Genomic DNA, 19,789 nt, shown 5'->3' with positions numbered 1-19,789 from the left:
CAGTTCATCAACATTTCAAGATTAGGGATGCACAGATAGTATACTACTGTTAGGCTTATGATTATTACTGATAAATGGCTGATATGAAAAATTTTAATTTACAGTTTCCATTAGACCAGGCGATGCAAAGTAAGTTACTTTGGATAAAAGCATCTGCTAAAAAATATAATATTTTGCTGAAATCATTTAAAAAGAAAATCATTGTAAATGCCATGAATTTAGATATCACAACATTATAATGTACAGTATAAACAATGGATATTATGATATTGACCAATAGTAATAAATTATAGAAAGTCCAATAAGTTATTGTGCATCCTTAATAAAGATATCATCCTATTATTAATTCCCAATCAATAGTATTATCTTGACACATTGTCAAACATGCATCACCAGGTGTATTGTATCTTGTTGTAATAGGTGTACGATATGCACAAAATGTTTTCAAAATTTTAGTAATTTTATTTAGTATAATTTATTTTTTTTTAAACACTTGTTCTTATTAAAGCTATAAAAGTACCTCTTTTTTTTTTGCTTGATTATCATGACATGTTTGCAAGTACCACATTAAATTAACTTTAACATTAAGCACATCTGTGCTTTATTTTCTCATTCATGAATGTTTCTTTATCACTGTAATGTGTTGTTAACTTATAAATATAGTATCACCATCATAACAGCGTCTGAAAACACATACTTCTCCTTTCCAAGTGCCATTTCTGTGTCCTCTATTCACAGCCCTCACTCTTGTGGGTTCAGGTGGTTGTGTTTTAACAATCTGCAGACTGAGTCTTTTACTGTCTCTCGGCATGAAATGATGGGACAATGATCAGATTTGTGGTGTTCTTAGAAACACTCTATAATACCCAGTAATGCAGGCAGCCTGAAAATCAAAGCGATCATAGACCGAGCCGCACAGCATTCGAAAAGAACAGTTTGGACTTTGATCATCTCAGTACAGAGATTAAACAACATAAAGACGCTGGAGCTGAAATGGCTTCTCTGTCCCAGATCAAGCCTGTGTTCAATCCACAGGGCACATGAATGAAATGGGGGTTTTAGGCAGCGATGCGTGTCATTCGGCATGTGTCCCGGCCCGTTTGTGTGGATGAATGTGTGTTTGATACTAGAGGAGCAGAAAATTCTCAATTCTAAGCTTAGATAACTTCTACTGATTAATGTGTAAAGGAGCTGTCAGGAGCGAGGCATGATGGTATATGACTGGACATGGGGTGCCCTGTTAACACCTGATTGCACTTTAGCGGAGATGAAACAACAATCTGAGATTTTGGCTGTTTAATTTTGTAATAATAAAAAAAAATGTTTATGGAGTGTCAAGTTAAAAATAACGAATAATTTTTTCAGCCATCATCTTATTAAAAGCCCCCTAAGCAATATGTCCAACTGGACTCAACTGGCAAACTATACATGGGTTCCTTAAAAGGAATAGTTCACCCAAAAATGTAAAAATGAAAATTGTGGCATCATTTACTCACCCTCAAGTAGTTCCAAACCTGTATGTATGTCTTTGTTCTGCTTAACACAAAGGAAGATATTCTGAAGAACGTGGGAAACAGAGCAGTTCTGGGGCACCACTGACTTCCATAGTATTTTTTTCCTACTATGGAAGTCAATAGTGCCCCAAAACAGCCTGGTTACAAACTTTCTTCAAAATATCTTCCTTTTGGGTTTTGGCAGAACAAAGAAATTCATACAGATTTGGAACTACTTGAGGGTGAGTAAATGATGACAGAATTTTTGGGTGAACTATCCCTTTAGTACCAATTAATTTAGCAAACTAAAGACATGTTTAAGGAATGAAACAGGACAGTAAGAGAAATATAAACCTCTATTTTAAACCCCAGACGACTTTCCATAAAATGCTTAAAAGCTACAATTCTCAAAAGGACAATTTCATCACATAACAACCGTAAATAAAAAATACTACACCTCCCTCGGGCTTTATCATCTGGATTGTACAACTCAATATCACCAGAATATTAAGAGTGAGAAAGAGACATATTAACAGTGCTATGGTTTCATAAAGCCATTAAAAGCACCACAGGTTTGTAGAACATCTCTGGCTGAGATCAGACCACCTTTCACGCCTTAATGTCTCCAAGGGAAGGTCATTATACAGCAACAAGACCTACAAACTCTTTCTGAAATGATAAATCCAGATTTTAGCCCTTTTAAATAAACAATCTAAGTCAATACTGAATGCTTAAGGAGAATCTCCCAGAACAAATCTCCAATAAGACTGACTGCATTCTATGACTGTAACGCTAATTGGTATGTGAGCTTATAATTAGCTTGTAAAACTAATGAACGTGAAAAGGCACCAGTGTCACTGATGGTACACTACAGTAAAGCATAAGCTTAGCGCTGATGTAGCATAAATACAAGGAACCTCTGTTCCAAACACTGCGAGCTGTGTTGTTGTCTACTGCCTAAATAGACAGCTACCTACAGTAGATACCCTTTTTTGCATTAAATTAAAATCATGTATAATTACTTCTCTTGACTCCTCTGTCATCTTGGATTAGGTTGATTTTACTGATCTTGTTGTAGTGCATTGTTGCAGACCTTGATGGAACAGCCTTTGCATGAGAAGCCCACTAAAAGCCCACCAAGCTTTACATGCAGAAGCAGCACTGCTAAACTGACCTCAGAGCAGCTTGACTTAACGTGAATTCGCCCCTTTCAATCGGATCCCGTCTAATATCACACAGACATGTGACAGACAGGATGAGGAAGAAAATCAGAGAAAGAGAGACAGACTGACACAGAAATAAGAGAGCAGTGTTTGACAAACACGGGGAGGGAAATGACACACCGATTTCAACTATCGATCCCGAGAACTGATGAAGCTCATGCACACTTATCGGAAGGCCTGCATTATCCGCGCGCAGGTGGAGAGAAAGAGAACGGTGGGCTTTATCTGTCACTCTCTCCCTGTCAGACAGACGTTCCCATATCTGACTCCTACTTTCACTCTAAAGATTTCCTTTCCCTTTTTCGTTCTCCTTATACGGATATTCAAGGACTCATTTCTCACTAGACCACAGTGAATGTGACGGACTGACGCATGGACTCTGGTCTGGAGACTTCAGCAGAGTAAAGATTTGCTGATAGCAGGAAGTCAGGTGTCAAGCATGGCAGATACCCTTCAGCAGCAGAGAGGACGTTGGGAAAAAAGATCACAGAGCACAGTGTTTGGAATAAAATATCACAAGACAGACAAAGGGGTGGGGGGTCACAGGTGGGATAGCAGTGTGTATTATGAAGGCAGAGTAAATAATCACTGTGTATTAACAGTGTTTTAAATAACAGCTAATTTACTAAGGAATTTTCAGCCTCTGCTTTGTCTTTAATTCTGCAGATTATGAGTTATCACACCACTTTCACCGACATGCAAATACATGCAAATTTCCAAACTACATCCTCCTGCACACGGTGTACTGCACTGGAGGCAAAACCAGCAGCAAGAAAAGATGGGGAAGGAGAGAGAGAGGACAGAGAAAGAGCGTGAGTGGGAGAGATAATGAATGAAGGAGAGAGTGAGATGAGAGAATCTTTATGAAAAAGCCAAGGGTGAAAGCAGAATACAAGTGGCATGGTGCCACCATACTATACTAAAGTGCCAATGCTAGACAGACTGTGGACTCGATCTGGCATACAGGATGATGAAATGTTATAACAGTCATAAACATACAAGTCTGCATTAATGGCAGGAAAAGTGGCGCAGACTATGTTTTTGGAAAATATAGTTTCCTGAATACTATCTGCCATTGGTCGGTCAAACAGATAGTCCCGCCCATAAACTCATGCCATTGGTTGAGCTAATGTTGTGGTGTTAGGCTGATTAGGATGCTCAAACACTTTGTTGACAATCAACCTAGAATTGTCTCATTTACAGCTATGTTTACAGGTCTTTGGCTGTACATTGAGCTACCATGCTGAACTAAAGCATGTGTACAGTATGCCTGAGCACAAGTGTTTCATATCTATGTGAGTGTGAAACAAGAGCAGAAGTGAGTGTCACTGAAGTCAGTCAGCTCAGTTCTATACATGCACCTCAAACAACCTGTTAGCACAATAGAAAATGAAGAAAGCAAGCATGAGGGAGTGAGAGGCGGGGACGAGTGAACCAGAACGGCAGTGTTCCTATGGGAACAGGAAAAGGTGGACCTGACGTGGCTGTCACAAACACCCTCCATATGCTCCGAGTCTACAAACCGCTTCAAGTGCATCACAAGCAGAATGCCAAGAACAAATCTGTGTGGTTTGATTCAGGAGTAGAAACAAATTACGCCAGGGTGGCAGGGTCATAGGATAAATATCTGATCAAAGAATGGGTTCAAATGTCTCAAATCAAACTGAAGATGAAGAGCTTTTAAGCTATCAAATAAACAACTATTAAATGAAAGTTTCCAGAGTTTCAGCTTGTTTAAATGTGTAAACTAGGGCTCTGTGATTTAGTGATTTAGTCTTTTAAATTAGTCTTAGTCCTGTGTCAAATGTACTTTTTAGTTATAGTCCACCTTGTCCTGTTTTTGTTTAGTCAAGTTTTAGTCGACAATGTGTTTCTCTCTCTCTCTCTCTCTCTCTACAGATCAAAATTATAAATCGCAGTGATTGTTGTCATTTGAAAAATTTATTTTGACATTTCCGGTATTGCACTTTCACCAATAAGCACAAACCATCTGAATATGAACTCAAACGTTTTATTTTACCTCATCTAGTGTACTGATTTATTATAGGCTATTTAATATATAAATTAATACCATAGACATGCACTCTCTGTAAAAAAAAAAAAAAAAGGTCGAGATCACAGTTTTCATTAATGAAATTAACACCACTGTGTGATTAAGTTATAATTATAGTATTAGTGTTGTAATTTTACAATAGCACTGAATGAATACAATTATTTATTTTACAGTGAAATATTACAATAGTATTTTTTATTTTAATATTTTAACAATAATGAATAATAATACAATCAAAATTTTGGGGCACATTGTGCATCCATAGAGACAAGCATAGCAAATATGGAGCTTTTAAAAACAACAAATAAAAAAGCACTTTAAATCATCAATTTTGATCAGAAAATTATTATTTTTTTTCCCCCAAGTCGTGCAGCCCTAGAATAAACTAATCTCTGGCAGTAAAAACAGTTTTTAAATAAAGAGATCTAAATGCTCAAACTATTGAATTAAGTCTTCTAAGGTCATGTGTGAGGGCAGTGTGTATGTATGCGCTTGACACAATGTCACAAATGAATGCAGCAAGTTTAAAAAATGCTCAAGAAATGGCACAAGCATTACATAACAGGAAAGGATAGAGCGAGACGGATAGAGAGCGGATAACAAGGGGAGAACGAATGGTCAGTGCTTCATAATAATACAAAATGGCTGCCGTCAGAGGCCCTGCTGTGAAACAGCGAGGTGCATTTCAGGGCACATAGATTACAACTAGAGATCGACCGATATATCGATTTGCCGATATTTTTCGTGATATGTAAGCATTTTTCCATAATCGGATATCGCTTTTGTAATATCAGATTCACCGATAAACACCGCCATATGTGGGTGTTTTGAGAATTCCGCGCAGGATCGCAATTGCAGCGCATCTGAGGGGAGACGAGACAACAACGGCGTGCAGGTACTTGATTTGCTGTAGTTCGTAAACTATTTAATATTACAGTCATTAATGCACAAATTAGATTTATTACATAAATGCCTGATATATAGTTTATGCAACTTGGCTCTAAGAAATATGAGAAATAAGATACTCTGTCAAGCCCTGTCCCAATAAAGATGTAACTTTGCCTGAGTTAAATAACACAGCCATGAATTAGCGCATGTTGGAAATAAAAGCGCTGAATTGAATTCTCTCTGTGGTCTATTAGTCTCGTGAAGTCGGAGTCACATAGATAATTCGTCAAGTCCTCTCCCAATAAAGACATAACTTTGTGTGAATTAAATAATACAGCCATGAATGATTGCTTGTTGGAAATAAAAGCATTGAATTTAATTCTCTCTCTGTTGTCTATATGCTCATCATTAATCTTGTGAAGCCGCTTTCATATTGCAGTTCACTCAGCGGTTGATGCTCAGGAAATGCTCCAGCTCGGCCACCGCATGTAACTTAACAAGATTCACTTTTTTGAAGCACCCTAAATTGCATTAACATTTACTATATAACTATTATTTAGTTTATAAACATCTAAATTAATACAACTCTATGGAAATTAATTATTTATTATCTCCGCGATCGATCACAGTTCGAGTATAGTTATGTGTAAATGCATTGATAAACCGTGCTGTCAGCAGCCTAATTTAGAACGACAAAAAATATAGCATGCCAGTTGAGAAATGCAATAAAATACAATGCTTGTTATATTCCAATATTCCAGAGAATATTATTCAGTGAATTAACATTATCCAGTGAATTATTCTTCACTCTTTAGCCTATTAAACAGCTTATAAACCTACTAAAAATGAAGTTATGACTCCTGTCCTTTATTTATTTTCCCCATTTGAAAACATTACAGTGCGTTCACACCAGACCCGACTTGCGCGAATAAATCGCGCTATTCGCGCGTAGTTGGACGCTTGAACATTTTACTTTACTTGCTTTATTCGCGCGCGAAATTCACTTCAACAGACGTGAATTCGCGTCAGGGAGGGACTTCTGCCAGGCGGCTCCAGTATCGTTGCGAAATGGCTGACATTAATATTCCCATCCTTTTGTCTTTTCTTTTGATTTACACCCTTTATATATTGTAAATAATCACATCTTTTAAACCTCTCTTGTAAATCTTTCATAATTTTTCAATAATTTTTTGTTCAAGTTTAGATTGTTATAGTTTTCTTGTTTTCAAATGATAAATGGAGACAGCCTCCAAAAGGAATCCCTGTCTCGTTGCTGCATTCTCTTTACACTATACCACAACACTGGTCCAATCACAAATAACTATTTTTTTACTATACTATTGGGAGTGTATTTGAAATCGGATATAACAGCTCCGGGTGTCAACATACAGCGACGATTATTTTGTCCTCCTTTTGTTTCGGATTTCTCCCTCGCTCGCTACGTCGTAATCACGTCACTACTAGAGCAAGCTCCTGATTGGTTAAAGCGCCGCGAATATCCGTCATTCGCGCCACAGGATGTCTTATTCGTGTGTTTGCATTGACTTAACATGTAAATCACTCGCGCTTAACGCTTCATTCACGTCTGGTGTGAACGCACCATTAGACATTCTATGTTTATTTTGCTTACTGCTAATAATAGTGTTGCTGCTAAAGCTTTTTATAAATAAAATGTTTTTTATTGTTGTAATATAAAGATTAAATTTAACATGACAATAAAATTTGACGTGGTCGCATTTGAACGAGTGCATGGTCTGCGCTGCTCCAAAGCGTCTGCTTCATACAGCGCGCGCTGCAGAGCCACGGCACACTGTAGCAGGAGTCAGATTTCACTGATCACGTGAAGAGAGGTGCTTTCAGCGAGAGCGCTTCGTCGGTAGAGCCTGGTTTATACTTGCTGCGTCAGCACGAGTGCGAAGGTGCGCGCAGCGGACTGAGCGCAACGGAAGATTTGGTTTCAAACTAAAGTAAAAGACCGCTTCTTCAACCAGAGAAGGTGAACATGTTGGTATTCTTGTAGAAAAAAAACATGCAAGTCCTGTCAGCGACAGCCAGTTTAGTTTTACTTTTTTGTTTTCGTTTTGAGAAGCTTGTTATCTTTGCTGTTAACGTGACACCAAGATCGCAAATTTGAAAGTGAAAGCACACGAAAAAAGGAATTCCAGTTCACAAAATTTAAATCACAAATAATACCGATGAAAAAGAACGAGTTGAATGTTGAACACTTTCATTACCATATAACTATAAACTATGATAAAAGTTCATCAGCATGCATTGATCAAATGTTGTAGCAAAAAAAAAACCAACAAAAAAAAAAAATATTGCAACCAAATTATGTGCTCGTGCGACCAGATGAGAAAGTTAGTCGCAAAAGTGCGATCAGTGGGAAGAATGAGTCTAGAGCCCTGCATGAAAGACTGCTAATTCTCAAAACATTTTTTAAGATGACTGAAAGGAGGAAAAACCAAAGTGAAGTATGAACTTACTTCACGCAGTCATTTATTTACTTTATAACAGTAAATAAATATCGGTTCTGTTTATCGGTTATCGGGCACATGAACATGCAAATAATTGGTATTGGTTATAAAAAAAAAATCAGTATCAGTCGATCACTAATTACAACAGACCCCAGTTAAAGCTAATGCTGCCTCCGGCTCAAGCTAGCTGACCATTGGCTCCACACTTACTATTTGGGTTCTTGTATTTAGATGCGTGTGTCTGTCACTCACCATCTTCTGGAGGTGCTTCTCTTTCCGTACGTCCACCATGACAAGGCCTTCCTTCACCAGACCCAAACCCACGTCATCTTTCGAGTCAGTAAACTGCAGCGTGACGTGCGGGCAGACAGCTCCACTGTATTCCACGTTCAGCAGACACTGTGTGTTTTGAATGTCCCTGACCACACTGTCCACAGCGTCGGCCCGTGCGTCTTCCTGTGGGTGAGGTCATCATAAGAACATGTCACATATCCATCCATCCATCCATCCATCACCAGGTTTCATTTCTACAAACTGCCCACAACACAAACACTTACAATTCCACAAACTATTGATAGACACTTCAAAGTCGTCAGTGTGTGCTCTGAGCCAATCAGACTCCATCGTTCAAACTCTCCAGCTGCAGAGTTGCTCATTCATCACACACACACACACACACACACACAGAAGCGCTGCCATAATGATAAATGTAGATTTGCAAACAAAAAAAACAGATCAAAATACCTCCACACCAACACAATGTTTCACAAATGTTCGCACACGAGGTGAGAGATACAGATCTGATCTTTCTCGCTCTCTCTCTCTCACACACACACACACACACACACACACACACACTTTGCTCTTGTGAGCCAACCCAGTCTCCATGGCAACCTCAGAGCATGTTCCCCTTGGGGGGAGTTATGGTGGGGGTACGATATACAGAGGCCATCCAGAACGAGAGAAAGAGACCGAGATAGAGAGAACAATGCGCCTACCTCAAAAGATGGACAAGATCACAAAACAACAGCAGTATTAACAGGGCAGGTGGCATTATGCCGCACCTACACACACAAACACACACCTACACACGCACAATCGAGCTCCGCACACAGACCAGGTGGAAAACTTACTTTCATATGCATTTCCTCACACAATTTAACTAACAAAAAGGCTTGAACTGGAATATCAGCATTCTAGCATACTGCTTACTGTCAAATCAACTCTTATTGTATACTTTACACTTGTAGTGTATGGCTATTCTATGCAGAAAATTAGCATATTTTGCAGAAATATGGTAGTATGACATTCCAACAGCTAAACTAGCTTGATGTGACTCATAATTCCTGTCTTTTATAACCTAGATGTAACTATGTTGTGTGTGAATGCTCTATGTGTCCTACAAGACCTGTTTGAAGGCTACGTTGCATGTTGAATCACACAGGAGTGCGTATGAATGCGTTTGTGCAAGAACTTACATCCTGTGGGACCTGAATGAAGGCCAATGTGTATTCTGTAGCCTGTGGAGGAAGCGTACGCGTGCTGAAGGCTGGAGGAAGGGTTGCAAGACGCGTGGAGGATAATATCTCTCTCTGGAAGGACAAGAGAGACAGAGATCGTCACATTGTGGTGTTATAAAACAGGTTTCATACCTCTTTCATACACTGACTGCCTGTACAAGGTCCTCATTAAACGGAGGAGGTGTGCGTACAGCACAGCAGATAAAAGCAAAGTCAAGGATAACGCTTAACTCCTCCACATGCCACACTCAAAGCCAGCAACACAATATGAGAGACACGCACTCTCTACTGGGTCGCAGTTGAGCACTGTGGTCATGTGTCTTTAGTGCAGAACATGTGAACGCAGCCGGCTAAAGAGGCTGGTTAGCACTGAGATGCCGCAAAGGCTCGTTTCAGCTTCGAGAATGAGAAATACAGGCAGACAGAGACTAGAAAGTGGAAAAGCAGGCAGAAGACAGATGAAAGTACAAAGCAAAAAGACTGGCTTGTTCTACGTGGGGGGTTATAACAGCAATTCTTCAGAGGAAGAGAGGCGGGAACACACATTAAGCACATGGTGGGCCTAGAAATATTTGGACACAGTGTTTGAATGTCAATGCATTTCTCTCTTATTTATGTTTCCTAGAAATGGGATTAGTAAATGTAATAATTAAATCAAGGCAAATTTAAATCAAACGGTATGTTTAAAAATAAAAAACGACAAATATTTTTCTCAGAATGAAGACAGACACTTTCTGGCTGTCAAACTTGAGTGGATCATGTTCATATTGTGATGAACTCTGATTTAATATAGTCATATAATCAGTTGATTAAAAGTAAAGCACAAAACTGACTCACATAAGTTATAATAATAAATAAAATAAATCTCTACAAGGTTAACATCTCCAAAATAAGTTACATATATTTTATAATATTAAAGAGAATGTTTAAAATATGTCAAATTATATGTATATTAAAGCAGATTGTTACATTTAATATCTGCTACATTGTCAGATTGTTATATGAAATCTAAATTATAATGCTTAGACCAAAGGAATTTAGGCCTTTTGACGGGGCTTTAAAATAAAGATCTGTCCCTCAAGACACTGTGTCCAGCGAATCAGAGTGCTTGAGCAAAGATGGAAGGCAATAAACACTGATATCAGATTCAGCACAATGTTCTTGCGCCGAGGGTTAAGATATGTGGACAAAGAGAATAAAAGAATGAGGTGGAGAGTCTGTGAATAGAGAAGAAACAGGAAGGCACAGGGAATACAGAGATGAGAGAAAAGGCCTGTTGTGTGAGAAATGTTCAATCACATGACCACCTTCATCTTTTCTCTTGTGCTGGCCTGAAGCCTTCCGCCCTGGGCACAAAAACAGCAAAGCATGCTGGGTACTGCAACCTTCAAGCTGCTTTTAAGCATACTAACATTATTTCCCATGCACAAATGCATTTATTCTGGATTTATGGATAGGAATTGTTTTCCACATGTGTGGCATTTTGACTGATGGATTCAGTGCTGGCTTTTGAAAGTACATGCAGTATTTTAAGCAATTCAGAACATTCATCAGTCAGCGCCTTTCTAAAGAGACGCTCCACTCAGGAGATGCTGTGCTACATCCAGATTACGCATCAACCTCCCTGCAAGCAGATACTCACGTTTCCATAGTCGATGTAGAACACGTGAACCTTTGCTGGAGATTCAACTCTCTCGACGCGAGCTCTGTACCTACGGAGAGACAGAGAAGAAAGTGTCAGTTCCATTCAATGATCAGAGGAGAAAGAATGTTAGCAGTTCATCCACAAGTACTGGACAAATCGATTTAGAACACCTGAACAAGAAAAGTTCCACCAAATGGCACTTTGGTACTCAGGTTTTCACTGACTTTTTGCCTCCGAGCCTTTTCTACATGGAAGTTACTGAAAGGGGCCACACTGGGCACCAGTACCGGGGGATACAATAAGTGACCTCCAATTTCACCAAACTGAAAACATTCATTTTTGCAAAGAGCAAAATGAATGAATGAATGATGCATTTATATGCATTAAAATACTAGTTTACTGCCCCTAACTGTAGAGTACAGACAGATCTTTTATGGGGGTCTGAGGAGAGAGTTGATAATGTATTCATAACCTCATGCTCTGGAAGTGTAAGAAGCCTCTCATATTCATAAAGAGCAGTTCAAGGCTCTGCATGACACCTCAAACAAGAGGAAAAAGTCAAAGAAGAGTTTCTGTTTTCATATAATCAAACTTAGACATTCCAGCCCACTCCAGACCCCCTGCCCACTCCAGACCATCCACTTATGCTAAAACACTTCAATCATCCAAAAACCCCTGCCTGATCCAGGGATGCCCACTCGGAAAATGTCTTTCTGCTGGTATCACAGACTTAATGAGCTCTTATGCCACCGAATGACATCATGGGAAAACATGAGCCAACTGGGATATAGAGAAAGATAACAAACAACATGCTAAAAAAGAAAAGAAAAAAAAAAAAACAGAACAAGAAAGAAAAACTCGTAAGCAATTAAAGGAGAAATTCTAGGGATGTTGCTGGGTGGAGCTCAAACAAGTTTCACCACGACATCAACAAAAACACCAGCAGATGCCTGAGTAATGAGTCGCCCCACTGAGGATGCAGCCTGTTCAGACTCTATATGAGGACAATAGAAGCTTCCAGACTCCCTAAAGGACAAAGGACTCATTAGAGCAGTCCAATGTCCTGCAATCTAGGGCAGATTACCCCAATATAAAATTTAAGTAAACCAAAAAATACCCATAACCAACAGATGGTTCACTATAAAACTATTTCAACAATGAATATGAGGTTAAAGCAATCCCTGTGAAGATAGTCTGCTGAGAAATGCTGCCTTTCATTCTTTTTCCTCCGAAGTCATCTTTCATTAAAATTAAAGACACACATCAGTTATCAACATATCTAATAATATTCCAATATTAGATTATTATAATTATATAATGTGACTTGTCATTATATATAATAATTGCTGTCATTTGAAACTAACTTGAAGTTCAAAAAGATTAAAAAAAATCTCGAAACAAGCATCCATTTTTCATACTTTACATAGTCACTTTAAATGCTACAAATACATTTACAGTAGGCATCCTTGTAACAATTTAAATGACTAAATATTTATATTGATCATTAGCAATAACAAAAACAATTATCAGCATGTGCCAGAATTTCAAAATCAGTGCATTATTACTTAAAACATCAAATCACCTGCACAAATCAGCAAGATGACTTATTTCCTCTCAAAACTAGACAAGATCATCCTGCCCAGCAGCTCTGACAAATATTTTATTACATTTATTTATTAAAAGATATTAATAAATTAAAAGGTTTTTTGCTGATACCAGGAAACTCAGCTTTTATAGCAGATGCCATTAGGAGATTTTAAATTTGTTTTGGCTCTCACCATTCTCCATCAGCAAACTTTGCGATGCAGAAATCCCCTCTGCGCGGGGGAAAGGATCCTTCCACCGGAGGCTGGGCGGCAATCTCTCCTCGCATGCTCTCCATCAGGCTCTCCAGCTTAGTACCTGCACAGATAAGGACGGCAAAAAGTTGAACATCCCCACGCAATACAACGCACTTCTCAGGAAAGTCTGAAAACTTCAAGCTTGTGTTCCTGGATTTAGCTCCATGTTGGAGAGCGCCATCCTGATGGCATGATTACATGATTTATACCATAACGTGATGATTTGAGAAGGAAGCGATGCATTAACTTGCGAGTGACTGGCCTCTGCCAACATCGTTTCTCCAACAATGAAGCCCTGATGGCTCTGGAGAGGAAAGCATAATATTTTCCCCGTTCAGCCAAACAGCAAACACTAAATTACATTCATTTGTTGACAACCAACATCCATTGAGTTTTTGCCGGGCCTGGGGTCTGTTGAAAATACGGAAATAAATTAGATTAAGACCCACAAATCCTCAACGCTCTAGCGCACTACGGCCCGCTTGAGGGGGACGTGTGACCCAAGCAAGCTCTCAAATCAACCAAAGGCCAGTAAGGTTTTAATACATCAAAATGGCTTGCAATGCCTTTCTAATGAGAATGTCCACTACAGATGATATTTACTTTTTTCAGCCGTATTCTTGCTGCCGTTCATTCATTTCTCCCAACAACAAGAGAAATCAGTGTAATCGCCGAGGTGTGGGTTTGCTGGGGTACGGAAATGTGACAAAATGGCCCCACAGTCAGGCATGAATAATGTTGTATGAGCGCAAAGCGGAGGGAGGAAGAAAAAAAAAGAAAAAAGTGAAAGCTGTAATGTGTGACAAATACCACACATCCATCCAGAAAAGCTGTTAAAATAAGCCAACTAATGGGCCTGTCTTAAGCTGCTCATTTTCGCCCCCCTCCACTGACGTCATTGGGGTTATGATAATTGTTTGCTAGCATCAGAATATTTGCATGCATTAAATTAAAAGATGAGGATGAAGAGAAGAGTGTAAATCTACATTTAAGCAGCCTGCATGCGGCTAATTAGCATGATGCCAACTCAAACAAAGCATCGTTAGCGTGTGAACGTATGTTTGTGTATGTGTGAGGGGTGCAGGGGGTATTTAATGGCAGATTTCCAAAAGGGGTGTGGCTTAAATGCTCTATTTAATTGGCTAACCCACCAGCATCCAGCCTGCTAAACGGTTAATTAGCACATATGGGAAGACACGTGCACACACACACACACACACACACACACACACACCTCTCAGCTGATTTTCGCGCAGTAGAGATATTAGCAGCGTTTTGAGGCGGCAGCAGTTTTTGAGAAGTTAAGGGGAGGGAGACCATGGCTGTGTGACTGTGGGTAGAGTAGCGTGTCAGGTGACAGCTGAATGTGCAGCTTTGATTTATTAAACTAATTTAAAAAGTTTTGCATTTTCTTCCCAGGCAGCAGGGCAGCGAGAGTGTGTTTCCCTGGCTTCGTTCATCCATGCCCCATTTCCAGCCGAGCTACAGCTAGCTAAATAATAAATAAGGGGGGGGGGGGGGGGGGGTGTCCTCTGTATGCGTTATAAAGGTTTAATGGAGGCAGCGCATTTAACCCAATTAATCCAAGCAGCACTCAATTAGAACACACAGACTGGGCAGAGAAAAAGTCTCTATTATAGACAATGGATGCTAATTAAAACAAATGCACTGGCTTATAATGCGTGTCAAATAATGCAAACCTCAATCCAAACTCTGCTGAAGGGATCATTCACCCAAAATGAACATCCGACCATTATTTAATTACCTTGTGTAATTTTAAAACCATATGGAGAATCGCTGAAAAACTCCTCTGTAGATCTCAAATCAAAAATGGCTTCAAGTGATAAAACATGACAACTAATGATGGCACTTATGTAAGGTGCAAACATTATAGGAAAACTACTGAAGGCGACAATTTTTAGAGAATTAACTAGTTAACCTTTGGTCCACACAAAACCATCATTTGATTTCAGAACATTTTGAATAAAGCACAATAATCAAATTTTCCTTTGGAGTGAAATGGAATGACATGAGGGAGTATAAATAATGACAGTTTTCATTTTTCATTCTGGGTGAACTGTCCCTTTAATTCACATGAGAAAGTGTTGAACAGACACTCTTTAAAGCACATCTGAAATGACTGTTTCAAACTTTCCTAAAAAAAGTCAAAGAAATCAAGATAAATTGTATAATATTTTAAACAGAATTTTTTTCCTGACTCTGATGATATGTGAAATGACAACAATCTAATGATTCAATCAAGTCCTGACCTACATTTTTTTTTTCTTGTTTGAGGTGTTGCATATCACAATAGGGAAGGAAAAATCTTAGCAAATTTTCAAGTTTCATGCCAATTTGACAGTACCATAGTAATTAGATATATACTTTAGTAAATTAATATGAATATTTGATATGCATTTAAAATAACATGACACTACCCTATGGTGGGAAAATTAATACCATAGTTCTTCTATGTTAATTGGAAACTTAATAAAACTCTTGGGGAGACTTTGTCAACTTAAAAAAGAATTACTGTTAAAGTGTTTTGATCTAAAAGTATGCTAACAAGACCTGCAGTGGTCCATATGGTGTGGGTTCAGGTGTTCAGCCCTGCTTGCATTCCCTGTATGCTTCATTACATCCTCCTTGGCTGATATACTGGAGGATATAATGAAGGATTCAGCTTTAATTACGGTGGGGTCAGGTTCTCTAGCGCCTACTGTAAATCTGCAACACTCCCCTGACTGTGTAAGTGTGTGTGTGTGAGAGAGAGAGAGTGTTTTCAGTGCATCGTGCTTTGCACACAGCTAGCTCCCGGTCAGCATGTAACATTAATTAGCACGAGCAGAACATGTCTACGGATTTGGATTCACCACCTGCTCTGATGAGGGACGAGTGAGAGTTATAGAGAACTTGAGGTAGAAGCTCACATGAGCCTGAGAGAGTCCACTATGAGATGAAAAGTTCCCTATTCAGATAACACAGTGAGCAGGACCGTCAAGGACTCTTAGCTAATGTAAATGTTCAATCTCCCAAGTCAAAGGTTCTCTGCATGAAAAAATGCCTTCCTCTCTTCACACACAACAGGGTTATCTTTTTGCATTTTAAATTACTTTTCATTTAAGCGCTATTTTCTGATTTAACACTTCAGTTAGTTTTTCTATCCTTTTTAGTCATTAAATCAATTTAACAAATATATTACAATAGCTATTATTAGTATATTAAAAATAAAAATAGTAATAAAACGTTATCAATCATGATGATGATGATAATAATATATGCATTTATCACACACTTTTATCCAAACCGACATACAATGCATCGATCAGTTCATGCATTCACTGGGAATCAAACCCTTGACCTTGTTATTGAAAATATTTCATTTTATTATATTATAACAATCTCAGCTTCCAGTTAGGCTCATCAACCATAACTCCTTCAAAAACAGCCAGAAACCTTGGAGTTGTGATTGATGATAAGCTGAATTTCTCAGACCACATTGTTAAAACTGCCCGGTCCTGCAGATTTGCATTATATAATATTAAGAAGATCAGGCCCTTTCTCTCGGAACATGCAACACAACTCCTTGTTCAGGCTCTTGTTCTGTCCAGACTTGACTATTGCAATGCTCTCTTGGCAGGTCTTCCAGCCAATTCTATTAAACCTCTACAATTAATCCAAAATGCCGCTGCAAGATTAATCTTTAATGAGCCGAAAAGAACGCACGTCACGCCTCTGTTCATCAATTTGCACTGGCTACCAATAGCTGCTCGCATTAAATTCAAGGCATTAATGTTTGCCTACAGAACCACCACTGGCTCTGCACCCCTTTACCTAAATTCTTTACTTCAGACTTATGTGCCCTCTAGAAGCTTGCGTTCTTCAAGTGAACAACAAATTATTGTACCATCCCAAAGACACAGAAAAACACTTTCAAGGACTTTTTCATTAACTGTTCCCATCTGGTGGAATGACCTGCCCAACTCGATCAGAGCAGCCGAATCCTTACCCATCTTCAAGAAACGGCTCAAAACTCATCTGTTTCATCTTTACTTGACCCTCTAACTCTAGCACTATCTATTCTAATTGTATTTTATCTATGTCTTTTTATTAAAAATAACAATAATAATAATAATTATCTGTACTGCGTTAGGCTAACCAAGACTTGTAATAGCACTTGCACGTTGTTGCTCTTTTGTTGGTTTTGATTGCTTCTTATGTCCTCATTTGTAAGTCGCTTTAAATAAATAAAATAAATAAATAAAATAAATATCATTATTTTGATAATTATTATATTAATATAATAATGCTGTTATTTTAGCAATTAAATAGTTGAATAAAATATTACGACAAATATATGATCAAATATGATTTTCTGAACCACTAGTTTCAAGTTTTCATTTAATATTTTTAGTTTACATTTTTGCATGCTATTTAAATTCAATGTTTTTAAACCAATAATTTATTTTATTTGCAGTCTATAATAATAATAATCATCAAGACACATACTGTATGTATACACACACATATGCATGTCCTGGAGTCATGTTTTACAAATATACTGCTCTGAATTAAAGTTTTTTTTGTGTGGCTATAAACACTGGAATAATGTCCATTTCAAACCTGTCACTATGTCCATCTTTGATGACTGATCCACTGCTGGAACTGTAACATTTCCATTTTCACCGTTTCATTTGAACTTGTTTGGTAGATAATAGACTCACAGGTTGAGCTGTGAATATTTATAAGAATGTAACAAAAAAAAAAGTGAATCCTGTACTGCAGAAAACAGGTTTATTTTAATGGTCTCCATCTCAGTTACTCTATATGGATGATTCACTCCTCACATATGACACACCGTCTTGACATTACAAGCTATGAGGGATGAGTGCTGCTTGTACACACATGGCATAGCTGCAAAAAGCATTATAAATATCCCACACCTGCGTTTATTTGCATTGGAAAGATGAATATACCGTAAATCGCATCCGGTGGGTCAAACACTTCCACGCCTATCTCACGTTTCCCACAATGTAACCAAGTGGGATCAACCTCTCACTCTGAGCATTTTTCACCATTTGAAAACAACAGCTGGAGAAGGAGAGAGAGAAACCCACAGAGGAAAAAAAGGTCGATCCCACAGAGCTGGGACAGCATTTAAACAAATCCCATGTTCGTTCCTTCTCTATAGCACACAATTAATTGTGTTTACTAAGGCAAACTTATTTACTTACTATTATTATGGCTCATTGTAAGGGTTAGGGATTTGAAATAAGTAACTCATCCCACGTCCTCATGGCTTGTTGATGAGAGGTGTGCTATTACTTTTGAGTGATCAGACTTACAACTTTTGTCTGGCAGCTGAAATGGGCAAAAAATCCCATTGACTTACACTGAAAAAGAAGGCACCACCTAGAAACCACCCTAGCAACCACACAGTGTACCAATGAACATCTTAGCAACTCCACAGAAATGCCCTTCTTAAATTGTATTTAAAATGCTATGGCTGTAGCTGAGAGCAAATATGCAAATGCACAGAGAAGAGTGATTAGACCTAATATCAATGTTACTGCGATATTATTCCATGAAACGATTCCCAGAGGGAACAAGACTAAAGAAATACTGATGTCTCCAAATCACCACATTAAACAGAAATTTAGCTACCATTCCCAAGCATAAATACTGCATGTGGGTGAATCTCACAAAATCAGGAAACATAATTCAACCCCAACTCAAGAAAAAAAAAAATATATAGAATATTTAGCATAAATAAAATGAAGCCTATTAATAAGACTATTAAGACTTCTTGCACTGAGATAATTTTCTTCCCAAATTCTCATTACTGTACAGCAAAGAAAATCTAATTTTTATTACTGCACTGAGAAAAATGCAAAAACAATGTATTCTGATAAAAATACTATATTACACAAAACTACTTGAGAGTAATCAGAAAAAAAAAAAGCATGAGATATTGTACTTATGAAAATGTTCATGCAAAAAATCTTAATTATCCTAAAATTACATTTTCTTTGAGCACAACATATTTTTTTTTCTTTTCAGGTGATTTACGACCTGCACATGCAATGACACGTGACATCAATCAAGTCAATTATGCAAAAACAAAAAAATTATTAAATATCTTAAAATAATACAATAAAAATAATGCATGAATCATGTTCAGCACTTAAGTTATGTAATAAGCAAACATGACTCTGAAAGGGGTGTGTGACAGTAAAAACCAAACAAAAATAGTGGTTATCAGCTTCACTTTTACAATTTGACCACAAGTAAAAGGAACACCACCCATGAACATATATATATTAAAAAAAGCACACACTCGCCAATGATCACCCCTTCTCTCAAAGCCATTTGCAGTAGCTTCTTTATCTCTTTCAAACAGTGATGTTCATTCCCTCTTTTCCTTCCTCTCCAGGTAAAAGCGACAGCCCACGCTGAGCTTAAGGAGAAAGCCACATTTCTCACTGACACCGGGGCAGCACGTGGTGACGTGGGCTGGCCCACCTGCCCGCTCATCTCATTAAATATTCATTGGGGAGTGGACGGGGTCCGTTCTGCAAGGATAAAGGTAGTATTAAAGAATTTCACCTCTCCTCCCGGCGCTCGTGATTGACTCTGAGCGGGAGACGGG

General features: G+C 38.3%; 1 protein-coding gene across 1 annotated transcript in view; it reads right to left on the bottom strand.

The window, feature by feature from the left end:
- The window catches only part of LOC306861428 (staphylococcal nuclease domain-containing protein 1-like), a 195,763-nt gene that overhangs the window by 7,272 nt on the left and 168,702 nt on the right, over positions 1-19,789 (bottom strand). The window contains exons 19-22 of the mRNA XM_079403676.1: positions 13,078-13,201; positions 11,297-11,366; positions 9,613-9,726; positions 8,387-8,590 (exon numbers count right to left, since the gene is read on the bottom strand). Coding sequence (XP_079259802.1) covers positions 8,387-8,590; positions 9,613-9,726; positions 11,297-11,366; positions 13,078-13,201 — 512 coding nt within the window. The remainder of the gene's footprint in view (positions 1-8,386; positions 8,591-9,612; positions 9,727-11,296; positions 11,367-13,077; positions 13,202-19,789) is intronic.

Source organism: Barbus barbus (genome assembly GCF_936440315.1).
Source record: "Barbus barbus genome assembly, chromosome: 42".
Taxonomy (NCBI): Eukaryota; Metazoa; Chordata; class Actinopteri; order Cypriniformes; family Cyprinidae; genus Barbus; species Barbus barbus.
The sequence above is the reverse complement of the archived record's forward strand: the minus strand, read 5'-3'. Positions and strand labels throughout refer to the sequence as shown.